The sequence below is a fragment of the Drosophila obscura genome, unplaced genomic scaffold (genome assembly GCF_018151105.1).
Source record: "Drosophila obscura isolate BZ-5 IFL unplaced genomic scaffold, ASM1815110v1 contig_17, whole genome shotgun sequence".
NCBI lineage: Eukaryota > Metazoa > Arthropoda > Insecta > Diptera > Drosophilidae > Drosophila > Drosophila obscura.
Window position 1 is genome coordinate 752,663 of NW_024542757.1, and position 24,667 is coordinate 777,329.

At 43.8% G+C, this 24,667-nt stretch overlaps 6 protein-coding genes across 20 annotated transcripts in view; 3 read left to right on the plus strand and 3 right to left on the minus strand.

The window, feature by feature from the left end:
- LOC111078413 (myocyte-specific enhancer factor 2) overlaps positions 1-11,979 on the minus strand; it is a 46,486-nt gene extending 34,507 nt beyond the window's left edge. For 10 of the 15 annotated variants that reach the window (XM_041592138.1, XM_022373092.2, XM_022373087.2 and 7 more), the window contains exon 1: positions 11,440-11,978. The gene's annotated coding sequence lies outside the window, so the exon portion shown is untranslated. Of the gene's footprint in view, positions 1-11,439 lie in introns of all 15 variants that reach the window. The other 5 variants (XM_022373093.2, XM_022373089.2, XM_022373086.2 and 2 more) reach the window with 2 other exon arrangements.
- A 714-nt stretch (positions 11,980-12,693) lies between these two features.
- Positions 12,694-13,431, minus strand: LOC111078417. The gene is made up of 2 exons (XM_022373098.2): positions 12,974-13,431; positions 12,694-12,921 (listed from the first exon to the last, which is right to left on the minus strand). The coding sequence occupies exons 1-2, from the start codon at positions 13,203-13,205 to the stop codon at positions 12,758-12,760; spliced, it is 396 nt and encodes a 131-aa protein (XP_022228790.1). The 5' UTR covers positions 13,206-13,431; the 3' UTR covers positions 12,694-12,757.
- Positions 13,432-13,507: 76 nt separating this feature from the next.
- Positions 13,508-16,348, plus strand: LOC111078398 (peptidyl-alpha-hydroxyglycine alpha-amidating lyase 1; the record flags this gene model as incomplete). Its single annotated transcript, XM_022373057.2, has 6 exons — positions 13,508-13,567; positions 13,819-13,996; positions 14,055-14,295; positions 14,355-14,854; positions 14,924-15,367; positions 15,926-16,348. Coding segments are annotated over 6 exons (1,596 nt in total), but the record flags the coding sequence as incomplete, so codon positions are not given.
- A 13-nt stretch (positions 16,349-16,361) lies between these two features.
- On the minus strand, positions 16,362-17,682 carry LOC111078399 (prenylated Rab acceptor protein 1). Its single transcript, XM_022373062.2, has 3 exons — positions 17,204-17,682; positions 16,928-17,134; positions 16,362-16,859 (listed from the first exon to the last, which is right to left on the minus strand). The coding sequence occupies exons 1-3, from the start codon at positions 17,287-17,289 to the stop codon at positions 16,568-16,570; spliced, it is 585 nt and encodes a 194-aa protein (XP_022228754.2). The 5' UTR covers positions 17,290-17,682; the 3' UTR covers positions 16,362-16,567.
- A 761-nt stretch (positions 17,683-18,443) lies between these two features.
- LOC111078406 (eukaryotic translation initiation factor 3 subunit J) lies at positions 18,444-20,335 on the plus strand. Its single transcript, XM_022373073.2, has 6 exons — positions 18,444-18,606; positions 18,759-18,847; positions 19,053-19,172; positions 19,242-19,539; positions 19,610-19,743; positions 19,812-20,335. The coding sequence occupies exons 1-6, from the start codon at positions 18,591-18,593 to the stop codon at positions 19,872-19,874; spliced, it is 720 nt and encodes a 239-aa protein (XP_022228765.2). The 5' UTR covers positions 18,444-18,590; the 3' UTR covers positions 19,875-20,335.
- Positions 20,336-20,667: 332 nt separating this feature from the next.
- On the plus strand, positions 20,668-22,094 carry LOC111078405 (WD repeat-containing protein 89). Its single transcript, XM_022373070.2, has 3 exons — positions 20,668-20,766; positions 20,820-21,792; positions 21,847-22,094. The coding sequence occupies exons 1-3, from the start codon at positions 20,739-20,741 to the stop codon at positions 22,082-22,084; spliced, it is 1,239 nt and encodes a 412-aa protein (XP_022228762.2). The 5' UTR covers positions 20,668-20,738; the 3' UTR covers positions 22,085-22,094.
- Positions 22,095-24,667: the final 2,573 nt, after the last annotated feature.

Sequence of the window (24,667 nt, forward strand, 5' to 3'; positions counted from 1 at the left end):
TGAATGTGGTCTGCAGGAGTGGTAATGGGCATGGCATGGCATTGCGAATGGTGCACGGATATGAGAAAATGTGGCAAAGGTGCAAGCAATCGCTGCGACTGCTGTCTGGCCCTGACAATTGGCAAAACAGTGACTTTGACTTTGGTTTTCTTTGTGGTTTGCCTTTTCCAGTTGTCTTTTGCAATTTGTGGTTGCAGTTGCAGTTGCAAATTAATTGATAAATCACGGGGGCGGGGTAGGAACAGACGCAACAACCCGTTCCACTCCAAAAAGAATGACTACACAGAAGTTAAAGATACTCTTTTGTTGGATTTTAATCCATTTGCAGTTAATATAGGGAATATATAAATACATGTGTATGCATGTTTGATCCAACGATAGATATACCTTATAGAGACATTGATAAATTGACCCAGATACAGGGGAACCTTTTTCATGTATACGAACTAATTTTAGTTCTCAGTTAAGTTCTTTTCAGTTCCTCACATACAAAATTGCCACAGTATCTCCTTTTTTTTCATTCCTTACACAAGACACTATAAAATCTATAATTCTACCATAAATCCCAAGCGTTGCTCGAAAATGTGAAGGTTATTTTTGCTTTTTTCAAGGGTACAAAACAAAAAACAAAAAACCCACTGACAAGCAACAGAAGGAGGGGGAAGCAGCAACATTCTTGACAAGTGTAGAAGGGGGTTCGGTGGGGGTGCTGCTTAAATGCAGTCTGAGTGCCCTCCTGCATTCGTAATGAGTTTCCAAGCTGCGATTTCACTTGTGGTTTCAGTTGGAAAATGTCACAGGAAATAATGGCACTCTGTGATGTCTCGGTTTTTTTGTTTGTATCGAATGATATAAAAATCCCCCTCTACCATACACTGCTCGCCCCTCCTCTTTGTGGTGCTCTTTCTATCTGGCAGGCAATAAAGCGGGCGCCACAACGTATGCAGCACTTTTTTAAACGGAAAATCGACTTTTAATACAATTTCCCATTTTCCATTTGTTTGGGTTCTTTTTTTAGCAGTGCGCTAAATTTAGCAGAAAAGTTTAAAGTTGAAAGTGGCGAACACACTCACACTTACCCAGCCACCCCACAGTCTGCTGCACCCGCCTACTGCTCAGCCACATCCTCGTGACGTCAGTTGCCTTTTGGCTAAAGGGGAAACACACAAAAAGTGCAATATTTGAATATTGAATTAATTTATGCACCACACAGAACAAACACACCCAAGCAACCCCCATGAAACATAGCAATGCATTGCAGTGAAGATTGATGAGGGGAGGGTGGAGGTTGGGCGCAGGAGGGAGGAGGGAGAGATTGTGTGAGTGAAATGCAAATCCCATTGCATACCCCAAAGGCGCCGGATGTCGTGTGCTCGGATTTTGAGCTGAAAATTCCACTGCACTGCTTGCACGCATCTGAGTGAAAGCAGAAAGCACTGCAGCCAGCGTGAGTGAGAATGAGAGTGTTAATGAGCGTGAGCGTGAGCGTGAGAGTGCACGCATATATCCATGTCATGGCTCAAGAACACGCCCCCCAAATGGTCAGCCAGTGAGCGAAGCGTTTTTCAACCCCCGTTCAAGTTCAATGCAATGTCTGCCACCGCCGACTGTCCTTGAATTCTAAAACACAAATGGAAAACCAAAGAGGGGAAGAGGGCAAAAGTGTACAAGCGGAAAAACATTTAACATTTAACATTACCGTTTACCACCTCTTGCATGCCAATAATGAGTGGGAGAGGTAAGCGCGAAAGGCAATTACAGGTTCAGCAAACACTTGAGACGTCAGAAATTGTTTAATTTCGATTCAGGCCAACAGCAACAAAGGGAGGAGGCTCCAACGACAGGCCTCTAAAGATACAACAACAAAAAAAAGAGAATAAAACTAAGAGCCAATTATGGTAGTGGCGGGAAAGGTGGTGGGAAAAACCATAAAAGGAAAACTCAGCTAATTCGGTGACACAATTGTTTTGAACTTTTTTCTGTTTGACCGCCGCTGTATTTGTTTTGCTTAATTCGTTTATGCATTCTACAACCAAACGAAGATTACACAATGAAGAGCGGGTTAGAGGGTTAGAGAAGGGTGTGAATTATGTAAGCACAGCTAAAATACAGGGTAAAGAACTACAAACATACATATGTACATATGTATGTATGTGAGTATATAGGTATAATGGTTGCTTAAAGCTGCTGTTTGTTTGCCTGCCTTTTGTCTGGCACTGTTTTTGCATTTCGCTGAATCGAAACATTGGAACTTGTACCAAGTAGCCAAGGACTGTAGATCTCTTACTCAATCCTCGAGTGTATCAACAAGATGTAGATTATTGCTATTAGGTTATTAGTAGGTTGTTTGCATTGCAGCACTTGGCGATTGTTGTTTTGTCATCATACGCGTCGTATGCGTAATATGAAAAGTCAATAAGAGAATGCGACGAAGGAGAAAGCAAACAAAGAGCAAAACTACAAAATCAACTTATGCATTAATACATATGTACATAGTTATGTACATATGTATACGTATATATTAACGTGCTCCTAACTGTGCGAACGAGATGGATGAGACATTCAACTAAAGTCACGTGTAAGTTTTGAATGCTGTAAATTAGTATTTATTGCAAGAGATAAAGTGATACGCTGGCCGACGCAGTAGTCACTCGCTAAATGGAATCCCATACTAAAAGTACAGCCATGTGTGCTCTTTACTGAGGCTCCACTGTGCACGGGGCAAAGCAGAACAAACAAATATCCAGCTTTGAACCGCAAAGAATTCAATTAGAATAAATCCAGAGAGTCACAGAGAGAGTGAGTAAGAGCGAGCGTTAGAGAGAGATCAAAAGAGAGCAAAGCTGCATAATGACATCACACTGACGCCAACAACAATGCGATAAGAGCCGAGAGAGCGCAGCAGTCAACGCACACAGAGAGAGAGAGAGGCAAAAATTAAGCCTCCGCTATATGACATCAGCGTGTGCACGATTTGTTAACAGTTAATTTGTTAACAGCGATCAGTGGAGGAGGAGGAGGTGGGCAAGTGAGGAGAGCGCGGGTGAGCATGAGCATTCTTTAGGTGCGGGCACGGTACCCCTCTTTTTCACGTGCGCGCCACGGACTCGAATTCGAAGCTCATGACGGATGGGGAGGGATGAGCCGGAAAACATTTGGGAGATCTTTTTGCGGACAGCGCATTTGGCATTAATTGACGTTTAACGATTCACGCGTGAAATCTCTTGAGAACCGGTTGCCCGTTCGTTTGCTCGTGTTCGTTCTTGCTTTGCTTCTTAGATAGAGAGAGAGATAGTAATACTCGTAGTGATAGAGACAGGGCGGGGGAAGCGGGAGAGAAGGATAGAGATACATAGTTGGCCACAAATCATATGAAACATACTTTTTTTTTTTTTGGTGGACCTGTCGCCTCTAATATTTTCATTATTGATTTATTTGCTTAGCTGCTTTATCATTCCCCCCGGCACACCGCTCCACCTGTCGCTCCGCTCTCAATCTTTTCACACTTCTTTTGAGGCGGAGATGGGGGCCTGAGGTGCGTAACCATTTTTGTTTTGTTTTATTTAATTTTTTGTTGCCATTTTTTACTGCTGCCTGTGCGGCTACTGCCGACTGTTGTTTAAAAACTCATTTCTTATGTGATTTTGATGTCAGCTTAACTGTGTTTACTTGCTCTTGCTCTTGCTCGTCTTTTCCTTATCTCTCTTTCTCTCTCTCGCTCGCCTCGCTCTCTCTTTCTCTATCACACAATTGACACCTTAATCATGAGCAGAAATTGTCAAAGCCTCAAAGCGCTGTCAAAGCAAAAGAATTTATTTGTTTTTTCCCTCCAATCTTTTTGCCATTGAATAATGTCTTCTGATTGGAATTGGAATTGGGATGCTGTCGATAGGAAACAATTCAACATATGAGTATGTTACGTATTTAGGATACCCTGTAGCATAGAAATTGTAAAATTCCAATATGCGAAACGAACAGCTGCTATTCGTATGCTGCTAATGAAAGTGTGATATAATGTGCATATTTATGTAAGGAGAAGGCTAAAGGAGAAACCTCTATAATAGATCTTTTTCACTTTCAACTGGGTATAGTATCCTATTCCTACTGCATGCTAGGATTCTCAAAGACATCCTACCCAGAAACTAGATGATATTTCGGTTATAGAGTATCCCCATTACCTTTGCGCCATTACTCTCCAAATGGAAGTGTTTGCTTTGTTCAAGTCTGTTTCTGAGTGCCGAAGCAGTTTGCTGAAATGTACGTACTCCAACAATGACGTCCAGACTGTGAAGAGTACTCTTCATGAAAAAAAAAGGATATAGAAAATATAATGCATGCCAGTGCAGATCCAAAAATACCTCCAACCGAGTGAAATTAGCCAAAAATAGAGTTATCTTTATCGGAAGTGTGTTGTTATCTTTATCATTATCTCGTAGACGGACAGATGCCCGTTAGGCAACAATTAGCGCAAAAAAAAATACCAGATTAGAAAAGACTCAGAGAGCCAGAGCCAGAGCATTCCGCGCATTCATTTATAATTGTTAACCCAATGAAAGCAATTAAATCAAGTCTCGCGGGTCTCTTTTCGTCTGTTTCGTCTAGAGTTTTTTGTATTTTGCCAAAAGATTTGAAAAGACAACCAGACGATGACGTGGCATGCCCCTCCACAGTCCCCCCTTCTCTCTCTCATTCTCTCTCACTCTTTGGCAAACAACCTCATCGAATCGCTAATGATCTCAAGGTAATACTCCGCACAGCTTCATTGTTATTTATTTATTTATATTTTATATTTTTTATTAATATTTGATTATAAATTCATAACAAAGGAACGAAAAAAAAATCCATCATTATGGAGAGAGAACCAAGATAAATATTTATTTATTTAATTTTTTGGCTAGCCAAACACCTGAACAGAGCAAGAAGAAGCAGAGAATCGTGTTCAAAACGTACTAGAAACTGGCCAAACAAAAAAAAAACCCCCACCACAAAAAACAAAACACTTTTCCAAGTACAAAGATGAATTGTAATTTTCGGTGAGGTGATTTTGATCGAGTGGAGTGCTCCTCCAGTCGATCGATCGATCGGTTCCTTAAAAGGCATCTCTCGCCACAGCACAGAATGTTTTCGCTTTCTACGCATCAGAGCCACACCAATTATTCCATTGCTCATTTGCATTTAACTAAACTTAAAACTAAAAACTTAACATGATTCAATGTTGGTTGGGGGAATTGTTTTTAATGGAATTGAAGGGCAAAAGTTTTTGGTCGCCTTTGTCGCCATTCCACAGATGTTTTGCCGAAATGCCAAAAGGAAAAAAAAGTTAAAGAAAAGGTTTAAAAATGCCAAGAAAATTACAAGAAAAGGGCTCCAGCATCGAAAAGAAAGCGTGAAAGCCTTGAAAAGTCATTCTTTTGGTTTCATTCAGTCAAGAAACACTTCAGTAAATTAATTCTAATAAATTGTTGAATCAACCACTAATACAACCCCTAAAACGCCCCTAAAAACCAATGGCTTTTTGTACCATGCTTAGAAAGGAATAGCCTATATGTTTATAAATACAAAAAGACGGTTTAACTCCCACGACAATTAAACTGCTGAAGGACTAAAGTTCAATGTTAATGTCATTAAAAGTGGTAGCTCCAACCGTTGAACACACTCTTCTCTCTCTCTCTCTCTCTCTCTCTCTGGTACATACTCGTATTGTCTGTTCTTACGCTCATTCATTCAGCATTTATGGATGTGACCTATCATTGAATTAATCTTTGATTCCATGCCGCCTGCCCACAGTCCGTACCCATACCCTCACATCCCCTCCTTCACCACTCTCCATATTTTATTTGTGTCCCTAATTGTGCGGCTATATTTATTCCATCTATTTTAAGGCACGCGAGTTAAACTCGAGTTATTTTTGGATGGTCAAAAGTGTTAGTGGCATTTCCATCAATGCAGATACAAGAACAGATACAAGAAGAAACTTGTTAATTTTCTGTGTAAAATGTGCGGTTAATCCTGCAATCATGAACTAACCTCCAGTTATTGGTTATTGGGTGCCATTTCCCGTTGCTCAAATGCTAATGATTAGACCGAAAAGGGGGAGAGACGCACACAACTGTACTCCCAATACACACAGACGCACACGTGCACAATTGCTGGGCATTTAAGCGGCTTAATGAACCATTTGGACATTTGGAAACTTTCACAGTCATCAAACATTATGATGTTGGCGATTTTTGGCACTCCACAGCAGTGCCACAAGTGGAACAAATGAAGTATTTTGTTTGTCTGTGTGTGTGTGTGTTTGTCTGTGTTTCTTCAAGTTTTAAAGTTTTTGATGAAATTTTGGGAGCGAGTTACGGATTGGCAAATGCTCTACAACGGAAGGAATGCCAAGGAATGGAGGGATACATCAAAGGTAGTTTTGTTCCTCGATTAATATATCTGCAAAAAAAAAAGAATCTTTCTCTAAATTAAAGAGCAGAATAAACTTCTAAATAAGATCTTAACCCAACACCCATATTATTGTGACAGTGGCATGAACTCATAGCCCGTGCTATGTGTAACCTATCCTAACCTATCCCATCGTATACCCTACCCTAATAAACAAGCCCCAAGTCTGACAGCCGCTTAATAAAAACCCGTTCAACTAGACCCTGTCTGTTTCAAGTGATCAATGCCATCAAAAGACAATTACCAGGCGATGGCCAAAAACAGTTCCACAGTCCAGTCCGCCCCCTCTCTCCCTACTCCCTTCTGTCTTATCCCATGCCACACCCCACACCCCTCTCAAAACGAAACTGCAATGCCCAACGATGATAATGATCTTGCAAAAAGAAGACAAGCAAAGAAAAAAAAGAATAAGCAGAGGCAGCGGCAGCGGCAGCGAAAAAAAAAGGTAGACAAGCCATAGAGCCCCATCATCGACGCAAAAGCGACACCAAAACAGAGACCAAAAGCCTAAAGATCGGCAATCGAGTGGCCACCACTTTGGACAGGTCTCTACGCGCTCAACTCTCCGCGCTCCCACTCTCCACCCGACCGACCGTCCAACCATCCACTGGACAGAGACCGTCCTCCGAGTCGATGAAAAACGAAACCAAAACGAGGCGAAAGCCCCAACACGAGCAACAGCAAAAATTGTGGTTAAAAATAGACACCGCTCATTAGAAATGGCTAAAAATAGGTAAACGGCCAGGCCAGGTAGCATTAAAGCGCTCAGGTTCGTGGGGGGGGGGGACTGAAGTGCATTAAGTGGAGTGTGGAATGAAGAGCAGCAGAGTGATAGAGAGAGAGAGAGAGAGATAGAGGCAGTGGCAGATCTCAATATATGACGTATACGACACTGTGGACCAAATAATCTGTTGGAATCTAGTTATCGGAGGATGCCACTGCCACTGGTGCACTAGTTATGCGGCTGTAGAACGGGTATGGCAGGTACCCTCAGGTTCGTGGAACTTGTTGGGGGATCCTCAAGACAGAAGCGGCCGAAATTGTACTACAAGATGAGAATGTAGATATGGAAACGTGTCCCGCCACTGCAAAGGGAATGGTTCAAGATATAATTAAGGGAAATCTAAGATACAAAAATGTATACAAAAAACAGTCTCTATGGAAACGGTGTTCCCAGATTCCTGCCCCTACTTCTTCCCGTTAAAAGCTGAAGAACAAATCAAACAGGGAATTCCTTACCCCCCAGCCAATCCCCGTGGCATCTTTGGGGAAAGACAGAGACAGAGAGAGAGAGAGAGAGAGTGCGCTCAGAGAACGGACATAATTTCAAACAATTTAGTCAAGTTAAGTTCCTTTCAGTTCCAGTGGCATTTCAAGCTGTTTACATTGGGCAAATACGTGTAGTTGTGGGGCATGGGAGCGAAAAGTCGAGGAAAAACCCAAGGATCAGGAACACGCGCAATATAAACGTTTGGGACAAGGTAAACGAAGTAAATTAAATACCAACAGCAACTACAAAAAATAAAAAAGGTACCCTCCAAAGAGAGGGGGACACTTGAAACACAAGAGAGTCGAAGCTATTGGTACCCTTTCCCCTTGAATATAATTGGCAGAGTTTCCAATTAAATACAAAATTGGCATTGGTATTTGGTATGATATGGTGGCTGGATCTTGCGCATGTTAGTGGATCGACTAAATGAGTTACAAATATCTGCTCAAAGTTCTAATACCCTCAAAAAAAGGATATAAAAACAGGCAGCATAGCGACACCAAAAGCAGGAGGAAGAGCCAACAACAACGTAGCAAGGAAGGCGGGCGGAGAAATAGCAAAAACAACAAGCCAAAGGCATGCGAAACAGCAGAAAGCATGAAGAAACCCAATAACATAAAAGCAAAAGAATTTCTGTTCCCTTCCCTACTTGGAGCCCAAAAGGATGATGATGATGGGCAGGCGGCCGGCCCTGCTGCTGCTGGTGCTGCTGAGTGCGGTGGCTGGGGCAGAAAAAACCCGCTTACAGCAGCGAAAAAAAACAAGCAGCAAAAACGCCAAGGCAAGCAACGACCTTGATAAGTTTTACAACAGGGCAGGCGGCGGCAGCAGCACCAGCAGCAGCAGCAGCAGCAGAGAGTGAGAGCCAAAGGAAGAGCCAAACGAAGGAGCTTCCCTCTCCTCTCTCTCTCTCTCTCATACAGTCCAGCACAATCGATGCCCCCACCAGTGTGGTGGGTTTCGTTCGCTCTGAAAGCTACTGCGCTCTCTCACTCTCTCTCCCTCTCTCTCATCAACAAGTGTCCCAGCTGTGTGTTGGCAGGGCTATGGAGTGGGCTGTGGGGGGGCTGTAGGGAGTGCTGTGACCTGTTCCTAACTCAATTCGGTTTTTTGTGTCTGTGTGTCACAAAAAATGTACTCTCCCACTCTGCCGCTCACCGGGCTCTCTTTTACTCTCTTTGATAAACAGTCTGATGAGGTGGATTTTTATTCTTCCTCTTTCACAGCTTGATTATCATATTCTGCGTTTTATTATTGAATTTCTTGCTCTCCCTACGCGAGTGTGTGTGTGTGTATGTATGTATGTGTATGTGACGCATGTGTAAAGTGCGGCGCAGATATTGATATAACCCGTACCCCTATCCTTATCTCGCCCCACTGCTCTTAATGCCCGCCTAAAATGCCGTTCCGACAGTTAGTCTAACAAATTTGTTTGTTCTCCTATTCTCATCCGCTCTCTCTCTCTCTCTCTGTCAGCTGACAGATCAGCTGGCATTCATTCGCAGAGGTGCAAGCAAATATAATTAATATTATTAAATAATAAATTTCTAAACACAATATTGACCAACGACAAACAGAAAATAAAAAGAGGAAACCCAAAAAACATGTGCTCGTTCGCACAAGATGGAAAAGTTTTGCCACAAATTAATGCAAAACCCGGAGAACAACAACAAAGAGAATTGTGGAAAAACTGCAACGTGCCTGAAATATTAACAACAAATTGCAATATCAAAATCAACGCGGAACAACAGCCACACGGATTCATTAAGCTGCATAGGCGCTGCACTTGCAACGGCCAGGCCCAAACCGGACTGCAAGCCGGCCCCGCCCCCCTTATACACACACACACACACACACAGATATATAGTATATATTAAAGACAAGAGACGACGCCTAGTTGAGCATTTTGAACGACAACGGCAGCATGCAGCACCAGTGGACAAGCCATAATTAATCAGGACTGGCCGACAATATTTTACTAAAAAAAAAAAATGAAAATGAAAATTCCTCAATAGCAGTTGCCCGTACAGGAGAGATCCTTAATGTGCAACAACATAAACAACAACATGCCATAGGAGAAACGACACAATGAAAATAAGACGAAGCTTTACATACCCTAGCAACAGACATACCCTTTTTGACTTCCAGAAATTGTACTACTATGGAACTGATCACCAATATATTAATTCCTGAAGAAAACGACTGAAAATGGTAAAGGATAACAGTACAAACCACATCGATAAGGTTTATACTTTGGCAACAAAGTTTGAATCAGATGATAGAATTTTTAGCATGCAATTTTTAGGTGTCATAGTAATGCCATTTCTTTTCTCCTTTCTGCATTCCATTTTGTTGTTACCTAATCTTGAATCTTCCAAAATATATGTACGAATTCTTAGAAATTTTAAATACGAATCGAACAAGTGAGAAACTTGTTTCCCCCTCAACATTAATTCGCATATTTTTACAAATTATATTAGAGCTCACATAAATACATACATATGTACATTCATGAGATAATAGAACCAGAAACCAGCAACGACAATTCAAAATATTTCGTGTACTGCTAAAACTTGTTTTATTTATGTTTGTTTTTGTTGTTGCTGCGGTCGCTTGTAAAGCTTATTGAACAATTATTTTGTGGCGAAAAAAAAAACGATGGAAATGGGAAATTTTCAGCTAAGCGAAGTTTAGTTACCCTATAATTAGGGTTGGGTTGTTTTATGGGCTGCACTGCAACGGCAGCCAAATGGATGACAAGTTCAAGGAGGCAGTACTGCCACTTGGGATGTTCCCGTGAATAGCTTGCCCACGCCATGGATCAAAAGCCTCAAATGGGGAAATAATATGACGCTCTCAGTATTTATGAACTGCTTGGGAGCTCAAGAAAAATGCTAGCTAGAGTTTCAGTACTATATAACAAATTGCAGCTGTGTCTTTCACATTGCCTTACTGATCTTACATCTTTTACTGTTAAGACTTCCACGCATTGCATATACCCATAAAAATTAGAGCCGAAATGCTAGGAAATATTTCCATGCATTATTACAACTATATATTAACATCGCAAAATGATGAATTCCATTTAAAAACTTGATGATTGGGTAAAAGTAATTATCACAAGGAAAAAAGATTTTCCACATGCATTATGGAAATGTTACACTGAATCTTTTGCATGGAAATAATTCAATTAAAATAAATTAACGGAATCGAAAACTCCCCAGATTTGTTGCACGATATTTTGCGGGGAATTTTTTAATCCCATTTTAATGAAGTAATATCCATACATATTATCTAATTCTGGTTTCTCTCAGTGTGTGTTTTGTGCAAGGGCTGGAGAGGAAATGCGAATGGGGAGGCAATGCCCGGGACTTCAGTCCAGCTATCAATTGTCGTCGCTCATTGAAGCTCATCAAGAGGAGAGAGCGCAATAACAGAAGAGCGGGTGTAGAATGGGGGGGGGGGAGGACAAAGACAACGACAGCGACATCCACTTAGTTCTATGCTGCATTTGGATAAATCAACAACAAATCTATTAAGCTTACAGTATAAGAAATAGGGCAGGAGAAAGTCACCAGCGGGCGGCGGGGGGAAGCGGAAAAACACTATCACAAATACACTGCAACGTGTTGTATAGCTCTCTCTGTCTCACACAACTTACAAGAAATGCAAGCCAAAAAGAAGACGAAGAAGACGAGGGGAAAAAAATGAATTCAACTTACCGTCCGCACAAGTTCAAGGCCAAGTGTTCAAGTCCCTCCCTCTCTGGCCTGACGCTCTCTTGTTTCCACGCTCTTTCCGTTTTCCTCTCTCTCTTGGCGTACCGATACCGACAGAGAGTGTTTACTTTGTACATGAAAAATAACTTTACTTTCGTTTTCTAAGCCAGAAGCTGGGGGGAGAGGTCGGGCGGTTGGGTGGCTGCCCCGCATGCAATCGAACTGCAACGGTTGCTATGTTGTTATTGCCGTAAGGTCACACTTTCGATTGGGGCGCCCTTCGTTTCCCAACGCTTTTTGTCAACAACACATACAGATAGATATGGGGGGATCTTGCACTGAGGGCTGCTGCAGGACCGACTTTTGTAAATTAATTAACAACATTCCCTCGCAGACACACACACACTCATACTCATCATGCGAGCGCGCGCGCCTCGAGATAAGAGCAAAGCAATTTATTTGCAGTAAAATTTACGTTTTTGCGCGCTGAACAAACCGTGGGTGGCGGGGGAGGTTGGTGGGGGCACTGGGGGGTATGTGGGAGAATTCACCACACACACTCTCTCACACTCACGACGTAAGCGCACGTTTTCGCAAGTTATGAAAATTGTGGTTCAATTTCGGGCTTATTTTCCCCACTCAACGAAAGTTCACTGTACTAAAAACTGGCTGTCGAATATTTATGCGTTTTCAAACCTAATCAATTTAATCAACTGGAATTTTTGATCAACACCAGAGAGACAACAAGACGACGGAACGCTGGACAACAACAAAACGATAACAGTGATGACCAAACTAGCAAGCTTTCAAAATTGCTGAGGAATTTTGTCTGACCCTCAACAATATACCCAAATATACCTTCTTTTTTTATAAAATACCGTAAATATACCAAGGCAAATCATATTCATCAATTTTTATATTCGATTTAATATTAAATAGCTAGCTAGTTAGGACTTTAACAACTGTAAATATGACTTTATCAGATATATGAATAAATTTTCTACAATCTGGTTTATTTTAAGGACTTATTGGATTAAATAAGATTTAAACAAAGAAGGTACTAAAAATGTCCCATTTTTACATGGTACCTACACGGTAACTACTCGCCACTATACATTTTCTAGGTGGATTTTTCAGTGAATTCTCTTGTTTGGTATTTTCTATTCTGTTATTAGCGCGCAAAAAAAAAATTGAATTTGTTACAAAAAATTCCACAAAATTGAATTGGGACCACTCCTGGAAAGTACCAATCGTAAATTATGGTAAAAACATAACTGTGTGCTGTAGCACTCTTAATTTTTACTTAATTTAATTTGTTAAATTACAAGTGAAGATTAGCTTTCAATGCATTAAATTCATGTCGGTCCAGTGCCTTGATGTTCGTGCCCGAAAATGGCGACTTGAACTCCAGGTCACGATGCTTGTTTACCAGAATCTTTTGATCCGAGTAAATTAGATTTATCTCCTTTTCAATCTGCTGCTGATCTGCAGTAATCATTACATTAAATTAAACCAAAGGAGTGTCTGCATTACATACCCTTCTTGAGCAGCTCCACTGCCTTGTCCTTGGGCATCTTCACCAGCATGCTGCCAATGGTGATCCAGACCTTCTTTTCCTCTGTCTTCTCCACGAGACGCAGTGCCTCCCGCGTCTCTTGGCGGCGTTTGTCCATAACCGTCAGCTCGTGCTTATTGACCAATATCTTGTCGGCCAACTCCTCCGTCTTGGTAATCAACTCGATGCTTTTATCCACATCGGAGGTGGACATTTTTCGATTATCTATTTTCCGTCTCTTGAAAACAAAAAATTGTCTAATTTTTTATAAACAAATCTTTGCGAAAACAGCAAAGTGTGACCAGAGCAAGGGCGCAAGCAATACCCTAACGTGTGCCGAACAGCTGAATCTCATTCAACAGAAAAAATGTAATTACATTCATTGTTTCCACGGATATTTTTTCTGAGATCGAACTACCACCCACCCCCTATCTCACTAGACGAGAAGGACCCGAGATCTCTGGCACGCAAGTCACTTAGTTAACACTCGCAATGCATTCCATCGACGGAACGCTGGAACGCTGGAGCAGCGTAGTCTTCCTGCTGGCCATTTGCCTGCAACAGACGTACTCCGAGGTAATTCATTCTTTGTGTATTCCATGAATCCATGAAATGTTGGCAAGTAGTGGCATCCAAAGTGCGGAAAATAGGCAGCATATGGTTTCAATTGATTGTACGGTGTATGAGTGTTGGTGTCGGCTGTCTGGCTGTGTACGTGTGTACTGTGTGTGGGTGCTGTGGAAGTGCTCCCGTGGCATATGTACATGTGATTGTGATCACCATCTGATTATTTGCATACCTGGCTAATCTCAAAACCCCTTTCGCAGAGTCAAAGTTCGCCCCGTTATCTGCAAAGCATTGACATCGGCACCAACGCCAGCAGCAACAACAACGAGAGACTGCAGCAGATCCTGAAAGGAGCTGGAGCCACGCAAATCAATTGGCCACAACGCTCCAAGCAGGGCAAACCCGACATTAAGACTGAGTTAGCCAAACTAAATACCAGTAAGTGGCACTGCATTCTCCATCCATATAGAGTATCCATGCTAACCCTTTCGCACAGCCTATATATACCAGAATGCCTGGCCAGCGAACAATGTGAAGCTGGGCGCTGTGACAGCCGTGAGCTTCGACAAGGCCGGCAATGTAGTCATCTTCCATCGGGTGGACCGCATCTGGGGCCAGGACACCTTCGACAATGGCAATCAGTTTCGGGAGAAGTACCGCGGGCCCATTCGGGAGAGCACTGTTCTGGCCTTGGAGCCTGCCACCGGCCGCGTGCAATACGATTGGGGCAAAAACTTGTAAGCTCTAAATTATTGCCATGCACCCGGACTTTCAACAAATGTTTTGTTACGTGCAGCTTTTACATGCCCCACGGCCTGACCGTGGATCCCGAGGACAACGTCTGGCTGACAGATGTGGCAATGCATCAGGTGTTCAAATTTGCGCCACGCGGCGCTGGCAACAAGCCACTGCTGACGCTCGGTGAGGCATTCCAGCCGGGCTCCGGCAAGAAGTTCTGCAAGCCCACCTCTGTGGCCATCTTGGACAACGGAGACTTCTTTGTAGCGGATGGCTACTGCAATGCCCGCATCCTCAAGTACTCCAGGGCGGGCGAGCTGATACTGTCATGGGGTCAGAACTCCTTTTCCGGCGTCTCCTATGATGTGGCACCTCAGAATTACTTTGCCGTTCCGCACGCCCTGACTCTGGTCCCAGAGCTGGAGCTGCTGTGTGCTGCCGACCGGGAGAACGGACGGGTGCAGTGCTTCCACTCGTGCAACGGCACCTTCCACTCGCAGTACCACAATCAACTGATTGGCGATCGACTGTTCAGCATGGCCTATACTCCGGCAGCAGGTGGGTCTAATCGTTTGGACACGCCAGGCTCCAAGAGAAATCATTTACAATCCCCTTTTCCTCTTTCAGGTGGAGAACTGGTCATTGTCAATGGCCCCAGTGCAGAGTTGGGCATTCATCCGGATCATTATAGCGAAGTCCATGGCTTTGTGATGAGCATGAGGAACAGGCAATTAGTCTCCAAATTTGGGCCAAACAATTTGGAATTCAAGAATCCCCACGACGTGGCCGTAACAGCCGATGGCAATGAGATCTATGTGGCCGAACTGAATCCCATGCGTATCCACAAGTTCTTGCACAAATCCCTGGCCAAACCCATGTCACTGTCGGCCACAAAGGAGGGCCAAAGCAGAGGTGGTGTGCCTGCCGAGGCACCGGCGGCTGGAGTCGACCCAAGCCAGGCGACGACACACCATCCCAGTGGCAAGGCCGTGCTGGTGGCCTCGCTAATGCTGATATTTGCCGGCTCCACTTTTGCGCTGGCTCTGCTCATGGCCAGGCGGCGGAAACGAGGTAATCAAGCCATCAACAACGCTGCCCCCGCCAGCGATCTGGTGTACCGCAAGCTAACTGCATCCAACCAGAGTCTGTGCTAACAATCTCAGTATCCTAATCCTAATCACACATCGCTCCGTGTCCTAAATGTAGTTGTGAATTATGTTGTCGTGCTCATTCGTAACCGATTTGTGCATATATATATACATACATATATCTTTGTATCTTACTATATTAATTGAGAATTATAATTTGTAATTCGTTTAGTTTTAAGTTGATTTCCGTCCACATTCCCTCCCGCACAAGTATTTTAATGCTTATCCCAATTTGCCTTTTTGGTGTTTTTTTTTTTATATAAAATTATATACAACACAACAGACATACCCTGTACACAATATACAATGCAATATCTTTTAAATTTAAGTGTGTTCTGTTTTCGTTTATTTGTTTGGTTTGTTTCAGTGCAAAATGCAAGCGAGAGAAAGAGAGATGTGTCCCATGCATGATCTGTTAAGTGAATCTACCCATTTAATGCACAGAAACTCATCCAAAATCATGTATTTATAACATTCGCAGGTTGCTTGCCGTTTGGCGCCCGCAGTCGGCGACATGCCTGGGAGAAGGCGGAGGGCTTCAAGCTGGGCGGTCTGTTGGACAGGGATCGCAACGGCTTCGAGAAGCTCGACCAGCAGGCCAGCGATGAGGAGCAGGAGACAAGCACACTGGCGAGTGCCGCCCCATACGCCTAGACAGGACCAAGACTTATGTAAATCTAACTGAGAAATCATTCCTAGCCTAGTTCTAGTTCTAACTACCTGTACCTCTCAGAGATTCGACTTAGTTGTACACACTCTCTCTCCCTTTTATACATTCTGCGATTTTAGTTCTCCCCTTCGAGATCATTTTGATTTTAATGTATTTTAATGTTATTTCCTACTGCGATTGCGCTCAATCCTTTTGATTTGCCAAACGGGAATATATAGTCTTATGAAACTTCATCGAATCTTGTGTGTGTTTGTTAGTGTGTTTTTTATTGTTAGTCAACGATGGTTAGACTAAGAAAACTTAACTAGAATTCGTTATAAATACGTGTTTTGTGTGTGTGTGTGTGTGTGTATCGTATATTGCAGATTATCCACTAATAGGCCCCTTTGCGGCAAATTCTTTGCTTCGGTGTGTCGAAAAATTCTCTCAAGATACATGTGGTGTGGTTGGAGGTCAGACAACTTCGGCTAAAAAGCCTTCGTTCTCCTCCGTCACAATAGCGTCGATGTTGTAGAATATCGCGTGAGTGGCTATGACAAAGCAGGAGGCCCCCAGTGTCCAGAATAGTACTGCGCCCGCGCCCACCAGAAAGAGCAACGGCGTCGCCGCCAGATTCACGGCAATGATCTGTTGACGTGGCGTCAACTGGCTGCCCATCACGGTGATGTTTGTATTGCGAGAACGCAGCCTGTGGCACAAGAGGGCGGCACCTGCCAACACCAGCAATATAAGCGGCGATGTAATGCTGTAATAATGGAACACAATGAGTGTTTATACAACTGCTGCTGCTCTCGATCACGAGATGATACTCACAGGCAGTAGATCATCAGCACAATAAATACGAATATGTAATTGCTCTGGAAATAGGAGAGATTGCGCTTCACGCGGCCGGTCAACCGCTGCATGCTGACGGCCGTCTTAAAGTTGTTCACGTTGAAGAAGACTGTCCAGGGGCGCATGGAGCTGCGGACCAATTGGATAAGCTCCAGCGGAGAGGGCAAGCTTTGCAGCTTGGGCAGGCTTCATATACATTAGAACATATGTATCCTTTAGTATATAATATATGCATAGTAGGGGTCTTAGTCTTACCTGTTCAGATCAAAGGCGAACCTGCCACCACCTTCCTGCGGCGGCACCTGCATGTGCCCGCCCATATCAACGTTTGTTTGGGCCATTTCGAATTCGGTTTTGTTTTCGTTCTGTTCTTAAATTGCTGACGAGTGCCTGTGGCGGCTTCTTATTTGTTGGGGCTATTGTTCGTTCTATCACTTATCTCACCGTGTCGGTGTGTGTGTGTATGTTCTTCAGATTCGTTGCTCTTCAGAATTGTTTTTATCGGCGGCGGATTCTGCGGCAAAGAGGAAACGAAGCTCTCCGGCGCTGACGTGTTTTGTTTCGGTCAAATCGAGAGGCCCACTACATCGAAGTGAGGAGAAACACACACAGCCGCTTCTCTAAAACTGTTGGCACTATTAATTTGTTGGGGCTATTGTTTCAATGACATCTTTTGAATGGCAAGATACATTTTTAGGTAAACTTGCCTGAATATGAAAGTGTAGTTATTATTATTATTTTTAGTGTGACTGACGTTCAGAAGTATACCGAAATATACAGTCTCATTTTCAAAATATTCGTAAGTATACCGATTACAAACAGTACTATTTCCTGGTATATAATGGTATTTTTCGACTTGGTCACTTTATTCGTTCGTGAGAAATTCACTTTTCGTGGTGTGAGCTGCATGTTCTTAACGGGAAAGCGTATGGAACGTCGCAAATTTACATTTGATTTGTATGGGATACATTACACGTACGTTTTATGTTTTGGCCGTTTTTGTTTGAAGCTTTTTATGTAAAAAATTCAATAAAAAGGACTTCTGAAAACTAGCTAATCTTGTAGAAAATGTATGTATCTATCGGATAAAATTATTTTTTTAGGGCTGAGAATCCCAACTAGCTAGTAATATTAAACTGAATATTAAAATTATGGAATACGATTTCAATCAATAAAATAGTACGTTATCCCATTGTTGACCAGGGGGGTATTTAATGTTTCCACTAAATTTATGTAACTTTAACATATTTTACGCATTACAAGTGAAAGATGTCAGTGGTCATTTTTGTTTTGTAAGTAAAGAGGAGGATGGAGCTACAAGGAGCATTTACAAAGAGTATTATTTTCCGCGGTTTAACAAAGGGTGCTCATCTTTTTAAATAGAGGGGTGTTAAGTGGGTTAAGTCTCGTTTTATCGCGGACTGCCCTGGTTTTTTAAGGTATGGTATTTAAATGGTATTTCTCGAAACTGAAATGGTATTCAATGGTATTTATTTTTTGGCTGTTCACGCTGTACGCTGTTTAGAAAATTCCCGAAAACTAAACGCTGCTGGAACGGTGTCGTAGTTCGTGTGAACGTAAATTGTACCGTGCCAACTAAATAAAGCACAAATCCAATTGGACACACATTAAACATACAGCCATGGCCGATGACTGGGGTGAGTGGGGGGCGGCACGCGTGGGCGTCGCTGGTGGACAATAAACGTGGTCGCTTCGGTGCCATGCAACCAACCTTGATGCGTATTTTTAGCCATACCGTCTATATTTTTGACTTATCTTTCATTTTCCCCCATGATGTGGCACCCCACAGAATCCGCAGCCGACAGTGAAGTCATACTTCAAAATGCAGCCAGCACCGTAAACAAGTGGGAGGGAGAGGACGACGACGACGATGTGAAGGTGCGCATACCAAGTAAATCATTTGACAAGCAAATCGACCAGCAAATGCTGCAAAACAACAACAAAAACGGCCAATGAAAGCAACAATCGAAACTTGTTTTCGTGCGCTTTGGCTTTTGTTAATCAGTTTTCACTTTCATTGTGGCCTGAACACGTGTACACTTTTTGATTACTCACCATTGATTGTTTCACTCTGGGGCTGTAGGAGAGCTGGGAGGATGAGGAGGAGAAGAAGGACGAGGAAAACGAGAAGCCCACAAACGCAGATGTGCCAGTCAAAACCAAGCCAAGCAAAGCGCTCAAAGCCAAACTAGAAGAACAAGCGGTAAGCAGCCGACTCGGTTTATCATAGAAAATCGAATCAAAATAATTGCAATATTTCCCCTGGAAACAGCGGCTTGAAGAGGAGGAGGAAGCGAAACGGCAGGCCAGCCTCACACCCGAGGAGAAATTGGCCGAGAAGCTGCGGCTGCAAAAGGTCCAGGAAGAGTCGGATCTGAACCACGCCCTCGACACATTCGGAGTGACGCGCGCCGAAACAAACGGCAATGGCCTCGACGCCTTCAACCCGGAGACCAAGGAACAGTTCAAGGAGTTCGGCTCTGCGCTCAGCTGGAAGGTTGGCCAGTATCGCGAATCTGCGGAATTCCCACAGTTCGTCGAGGACCTGGTACGCGGTCTATGCATACACTGTGAGTGATTAAGAGTGTGAGACTTGAGATCGACGAAATGATAACCTTAATTCCATTCCCCCTTATCAAGTGAGCGCCGCTGACATTAAGAAGGTCAAGATGAGCGTGGAAGTCTTGCACTCGGAAAAACTCAAAATGGAGAAGGCCAATGCCAAGAAAGGCGCTGCCAAGAACAAGGGAAAGGCAACGCTTCGCGAGAGCGATGTAGGTTCACTCCACGCCCAATTTGCCAAGACGATGTCATTAATTTGATCACCCTTTTTTTCTTGCAGGATATTGATGATTACAAGAAGTATGGAAATGATTTTTCTGAAGATTACGATGACTTTATGTGAATAGGCGATATTCGAGTATATATATAGTTACCCCTTCCTGCATATATCTAATTATTGAATACTTAGTTGCTTGTTGAAGAGTTCTTCGTGTTAAAGAAAGTGCGCAGGAATTAAAACACTTTGTTGGTTATGAAAGTATAAAACAAAAGCTATATGAATATATATATATATATCCAATCTACCTGTACATATATATATTTATATGACCCTACAGAACATAAAGAGCGTCGGTAGACAGACACAGAGAGAGAGACATACATATAGATATACTAGCATACGGTCGAGTCAAGTCAAGTAAAGCAATCAGGAAACCTCAGCGAAACCTTTTTCAAAAATGCAAAAATTACAGAATATTTAGATTATATATTACAAAATTTACTCATGGCAACCACCCACTTGGAATGGCTTCTTGTAAAATTCACCTTTGTATAAATAAAACTTCATTGCGATATTAAACGGTATTTACGGGCTGTTTTAAATTACATTTTATAATAAATTAATTTATAATTTGATCCGCCCCTAAAGGTGTTTTGTTTTGAATAGCCGTGTACCGTGTTATCATGTACAAAATTTAATTTTGTTACAATTCTTGTTGACCTTTTTAGCTTAGCCCATGTTTTATAAGCAATCCAATAAAAGGAAGTATTTAAAATTAGCCACTATTGTAGAACATTTATTAATTTATCGGATAAAATTATTTGTTGAGTGCTGAGGATTCTAGCTAACTAGTAATTCAAAACCGAATATCAAAATCAGAGAAATATGTTACCCTGTTTAAACATACGTTTTTTAATGGTGGTTTTAGTGGGTTAAGATCAACTGCAACCAACGCACGTGCGAACGAAAACCACAACAGAAAGAAAAATGACTGATTTCGACAAATATTTGGAAGGTGAGGCGATAAATATACCTAATCAAGTACTATTAACTATCCTGGCATTACAGAGGCGGTCATTAAGGACCTGCCCAGCTCAGAGGACGAAGCAGACATCGAGGACGAGGACACCTGTAGCGTTAAAGAGCTTGCCGCCAATTTCCGGCTGCAGTACAAGCCGCAAGATGAATCGGTGGTGTCGCTGAAGCGGGACTATGTTCTGAGTCTCGGTGCAGACCAGAGATTCACCCGGATAGCAGCCGGTCTGTCCAGCACAGCCGTTCACATCTACGATCTGGAGGCGGCCGGAGGACTGAAAACCCTTCAAGATGTACCCGCCAAGGAAAAGCAGGGCACGGGCGCTGCCACCTGTGGTGTGCAGTTCCTCGATGAGGGATCCGACACCCTGCTTGTGGGCACTACCGATGGAGTGGTGCGTCTCTTTGACCTCCGCACCACTGGCGAGCAGGCCAGATTCGAGTACAAAAGCGATCCAGAGGCACACCTCCCACAGGTGCCCAAATCCCTGACTTGCTTTGATCGGAATGCCAATGGCAGAATCATTTGCTGCGGCACGGAGCAGTACCTCGGCAGTGTCCACCTGCTGTTTTTCGATGTGAGGGAGCGCAAGCAGCTGGGCGGCTACCACGAGAGCCACGAGGATGATGTAACCTCAGTGCGCTTCCACGATCGAAATCCGGATCTGCTCTGCACCGGAGGCACCGATGGCCTCATCAATGTGTTTGACATCAAGCAGACCGACGAGGACGAGGCCCTGCAGAACACCATCAACACGGAGAGCAGTGTGCACCGCCTGAACTGGCACCGTAATGTCTACGACAAGGACATCATCTCGTGCATCACCCATACCAATGATTTCAAGAGCTACGAGTGCGAGGAGGGCGACGAGGTGGCTTCGTTTGAGCGGTCCGATGTCACTGCGGCCATTCGACGCAAGAATGCCGGCAATTTCAACCTGATAAACGCACACAATCTGGAGGACAATGGCGTGTTTCTTCTGGCCGGCACCAACTTCAACCGCGGGTGAGTCCTAACGCTTCAATCTGTGTGTCCCTCTTGTGATAACTGTCGTTGCAGCGAAATCCTGCGTTCTGTGAGCATCCCATCGAAGGAAAAACTCGAACCATTGGCCACCTTCGCGGGCAATAAGCAAATCGTTCGGGAAAGTCTCTTCGATGCCAAGCGTCAGCTGCTGGTGACGGGCGGCGAGAGCGGAATTGTCACCGTCTGGACACAGGATGCCACTGGCAATATAAGCAACAGCAGTGGCAAGCTGAAAACTAAGATAAAGTCGCACAAAAAGACGCCATATTAAATATACCAATACTAAAATTTAAAACAGTTTTTGAATATAGAAAATTACATTTATACAGCCACTTGATGCTGCCAGATAGCTAGAAATCGGTAAGCTGTGATTGCTGTCACAGGCTCGCTGCTGCGAATCGTTGGCCTAATAACGTAACAATACAACGTTACGTTATTGAGTAAAGAAGAGTGTTGCATACTTTCAGGGCATGTAAGATGTAGTGCACAACGACATGGAACGTAGCAAATACTTCGGATGCTACATTAATATTTTGAATAAAAATCCATTTTGCCATTTTTGTATTAAAATATGTTCTCACGGTAAAGAATATTAATGTATTTAAGGTGAAACAAAGGCAGTGCAGAAAGAAGCCTGTTCCTATGCCTATGGACTGTATTGTATAAGCACAAGTAATCTTAAATTCTTAATGACCCTCTCGCAGGGGTATAGATGAACCCTCTTGATGTTGATGCTGATGTTCTCGGTGCCCTCTCATTGCCAGCGTATGCGGTCACAGCAAGCTCTGTTCAGTAAAAAATTAGCACATCCTCAGCGCAGATAAACGCATCCTTAGAGCTGCCAGTCCGCCGTGCCGTCGCTATTACCCATGCAGAGTGTAGCCCAATTAGTGCTGCAGTAGGCATTTCAAATCCGTGCCCACAAATCGTCTAATCCACTGCCACTGCCACCGACCTCTGCCTGTACCGCCCATTGCCGTACCGTTCCGCTCCGCTCCGCTCCACTCCGTTCTGGTCTGTTCGGGATCGGATCTGAGCCTAGTCCAGGGCTAAATGTTGACAAATACAACACCTACGATACAAATAAAATTGCTACAGAAGTACCACCTAAAAACGGGCACTGTGCGCGACCGGAACGACTCAATTTTCACAAATTTACGCCAAAACCAAAACCAAGAAACAGAAACTAAAAGATTGCTCGACGCCGCCACTGAAGCTGTGGGTTTGCTCCTGCAGAGCGGCAGAGTCCAAATTTGAATCGGAGTCCCAGTCGCCTGGTCCTGCGAGTCCTGCGAGTAGCCAGAGTCCTGCAGCTCACTCAAAAACCGCCACTCACCGTGGCTAATTGCTCATCAATAAAGGTCCTCGCTGTGCAGGACTCGGATTCCATTGAAAATTTGCTGGCAGTGCCCAACGCTCCTCTGGGCTCTGCTCGCTGCTGTCTTCTCCATGTCCATGTTCGTTGCAACCAAAATATTATGGTGTTCCCCGCTGTTCTCGCACAGCCAGCGCGAATTTGCTGCGGTAAGTCGATGCTGCTTTTGGGTCTTCTCCTTGGCCTTTTGCATCTCTATGTACATGTTGATGTAGATGTATGTGTCTGTATCTGTATCTGTCTCTGCATCTTCTGGCAGCGCTCCTTTGGCGGCACTGTGTCCTGTCGTCGTTGTTTTCCCTTGATTTGACATGTCTGTTAGCAGGATGCCTGACCCTGAGCCAGAGGACCCTATGTGTTCCACTTTGATGTGATTCGTCAATGCGGTGGACTACTGCTACCGACTCTCTTGGCACTCTGTGCCCTCTGTGTGTCCTGTGTGCCCTCTGGTCTCTATGTTCTGCAGTTTGCGGCTTTCCAGCAGTGTTTGTTGGCGAATCTATCCCTTGGCTGGATGCCCCTGCTGTTGCTGCCAAAAGAAGGATTCGTCACAGATGGAACTGGATTGGTCGCCCATCGCACTGTTCTGTATTTATAGTAAACGTGCACAATTGATTGGCCACCCCAATGGTTGGGGGGGGGGCCATATCTGGCTCCCATCTAACGAACACACTCCAGAGATGGTTTGCCTTCGATGCCGCCTGCACATCCATTGATGATTGCACTGCAGCTTGCATGCCCTCAGAGACTTAGGATCCTAAAAAAGAAACCGCTAATCATTTCGCCCACACAATGAGGGAACAATCCGCTGGCCAAACCTAATTATTCGACTCAATTGTGAGCCTCGGGCTCGTGGACACTTTTTGTGGCCTCTTTTTGTTCCCGGCACCGACACTCGACAAAAAGCGAGCCAATTTTTTTTTTGTAGGCCACTTTGTTGCTCTTTTTATGAGTTTTTTCCATTGTCCATTGTCACTTTTTTCGGCCGGCCTATGCTCTCCGACCTGGCAGCGATCCTCGTTGGTGCCCTACAAACATCCTAATTACGGCAGTTAGTCGTTGTTCCAAAAAGGGACCTGGACTGCAGTTTATTGCGCGCTCGAATTTCCACTAAAAATTGGACCGAAAAAACTAGGTAGAGTCCCAGGGACGCGCCTTTTTATTGGTGCAACTTCGGCGGAACTGCGCGGAGAGCGCGACGACCGCAGGACAACGGTGAACGGCGATGAGGAGGTGCTGCTCCCGAGTATGGCATCTCCTGGCCATAACAGGACGATCGGCAACGAGGACGAAGAACGACCTCGCTGCATTAGAAAACTAGATCAGTTTTTTGTTCTAATTTTTGTGCCCTGCTCTCCTTATGCTTTATGCTTTATGGTTTATGGTCCATTTCCATTTCCATTTTCATTTCCACTTCCATTGTTTGGCCGCAAAACAAACTCTGGACGGGGAATTATGGACTGGTATATGCAGATTTTT

Coding starts and splice junctions, on each gene's coding strand:
- LOC111078417 (XM_022373098.2), bottom strand. CDS start 13,205: ATGTCCACCTCCGATGTGGATAAAAGCATCGAGTTGATTACCAAGACG. Junction 12,922..12,973: donor AGTGGAGCTGCTCAAGAAGG/GTATGTAATGCA, acceptor TGATTACTGCAG/ATCAGCAGCAGATTGAAAAG.
- LOC111078399 (XM_022373062.2), bottom strand. CDS start 17,289: ATGGCCCAAACAAACGTTGATATGGGCGGGCACATGCAGGTGCCGCCG. Junction 17,135..17,203: donor TTCGCCTTTGATCTGAACAG/GTAAGACTAAGA, acceptor ATGTATATGAAG/CCTGCCCAAGCTGCAAAGCT. Junction 16,860..16,927: donor GTGCTGATGATCTACTGCCT/GTGAGTATCATC, acceptor CCATTATTACAG/CATTACATCGCCGCTTATAT.
- LOC111078406 (XM_022373073.2), top strand. Junction 18,848..19,052: donor ACGACGACGACGATGTGAAG/GTGCGCATACCA, acceptor CTGGGGCTGTAG/GAGAGCTGGGAGGATGAGGA. Junction 19,744..19,811: donor CAACGCTTCGCGAGAGCGAT/GTAGGTTCACTC, acceptor TTTTTCTTGCAG/GATATTGATGATTACAAGAA.
- LOC111078405 (XM_022373070.2), top strand. CDS start 20,739: ATGACTGATTTCGACAAATATTTGGAAG. Junction 20,767..20,819: donor TTTCGACAAATATTTGGAAG/GTGAGGCGATAA, acceptor CTGGCATTACAG/AGGCGGTCATTAAGGACCTG. Junction 21,793..21,846: donor GGCACCAACTTCAACCGCGG/GTGAGTCCTAAC, acceptor CTGTCGTTGCAG/CGAAATCCTGCGTTCTGTGA.